At 51.4% G+C, this 1,503-nt stretch overlaps 1 protein-coding gene across 1 annotated transcript; it reads right to left on the reverse strand.

Annotated features, from left to right (window-relative positions):
* Nucleotides 1-331: 331 nt before the first annotated feature.
* LOC125548143 (RING-H2 finger protein ATL39-like) lies at nt 332-1,165 on the reverse strand. The gene has a single exon (XM_048711819.1). The coding sequence runs from the start codon at nt 1,025-1,027 to the stop codon at nt 395-397; it is 633 nt and encodes a 210-aa protein (XP_048567776.1). The 5' UTR covers nt 1,028-1,165; the 3' UTR covers nt 332-394.
* Between the last annotated feature and the right edge of the window lie 338 nt (nt 1,166-1,503).

A 1,503-nucleotide genomic window follows, 5' to 3' on the forward strand; every position in this document is an offset into this window, starting at 1 on the left:
ATGAGTCATATAGGAGGTTCCCCCGGTAGGCTTCTTAAATCTTGATCACTTCAACGGACTTTCTTTGCATTTCTTTGAATATTGGTAATCAATAAAGTGAAGATATTATATCTAAAAAAGTCTAATGCATAATCATCTCTTCAACGTCTATTTTTCTATAATTTAGAAAACTTCTGATTTTGTGCGTTTCTTTTTTCAGCAACCGGTTGAATACCAGAATCATTTTTGTAGTAAAAGAAATACTAAAAATCACTATCTTCTCTCTTCGTGTTATTCTTATCCTGAAAACCGACTGAATAAAATCAAATGGCTCAAAATCACCTCCCTAAAGGGGCGCCGAAATAGAAAAATTACACCTACACAACCAGGGGAGCAAACGCATGCGCCTCTCACGCTATAATTGCGCCTCCAAATCCCTCTGGCCATCCTCCAACCTAGGCGGCACTGATGGGCCGGCCTCGGCCGCCGGCGTCTTCGGGCACCTCTCGTCGTTGTCCGTCGGCTTGACCACCTCGGCTCGGCACACCGGGCATGTGGTGTGCGCCGTGAGCCACATGTCGACGCACGCCCTGTGGAAGAGGTGCATGCATCTAGGAAGTTGCCTGGCCACCTCGCCGTCGGCCATGGTGCAGAGGCATATCGAGCACTCCCACCGGTCGCTCTCGTCGGCCGTGTGTCGGTACTCGAACTTGGGCAGCGCGGCGATGGCGTCCTCGCTGAGGCCGGTGGGCCGCTTCTTGACCACCACGGTCGCCCCCGCGCCTGTCGACGTTGCGGCCCCCACCGTGACCCGGTTCACGGCCCGCCGCATGAGGTAGCAGCGTATCATGCAGAGCACGAAGAGGATGATGAGCAGCGTCGCGAATGAGATGCCGAGGACCTCAAGGTAGGACGTTGTGGAGCAGCAGGCCGGGTCGTTGTTGCGGGTGGCACGGTACGCGCTGGACAGCCGGGAGAGCGCGAAGCAGGACTGGTCGACGGGGAGGCACCCGGTGGTCTGCTCGTGCATGCGCTTGGCCTCGGCCATCGACAGATCGCTCCGAGAAGGATGGGCTGTGCAAGTATCACTATCATTGGCAATTCGCGGTAGTGTGGAGAGGAGCGGAGCGCGAGATAAATAGGTGGGTGTCTTTCTTTGGGGTTTTGCTTTGTGGTGATGGGAGCAGAGCAACCTGCGGCCGGGGGGAGAGAATGAGACGACAGTATTGTGGAAGATGCGCGACCCTTGACAGAATTAGGTTGCTGTGAGAGACCACTAGTGCCGCCCTATACTCCCTTGGTTTTTATTTTTGGGTAGCATGGGTTCTCTTCGTAAGTGTAAAAGCCATTTGTGTAGGTGAGTGTTACTGTTGCATAAGTTACTATTTCAAATTACGAAAAAACCTTCATGTATAAGAAATACAATTGGACCCGAATATTCAGCGAATGTCAGATTTTTAGGCATGGCAAATCAAACATTTTTTATGTCAAATTATGTTAGCTGAGGATGGAAAATTCGCTTTA

This window comes from Triticum urartu, chromosome 3 (assembly GCF_003073215.2).
Source record: "Triticum urartu cultivar G1812 chromosome 3, Tu2.1, whole genome shotgun sequence".
Classification (NCBI taxonomy): Eukaryota; Viridiplantae; Streptophyta; class Magnoliopsida; order Poales; family Poaceae; genus Triticum; species Triticum urartu.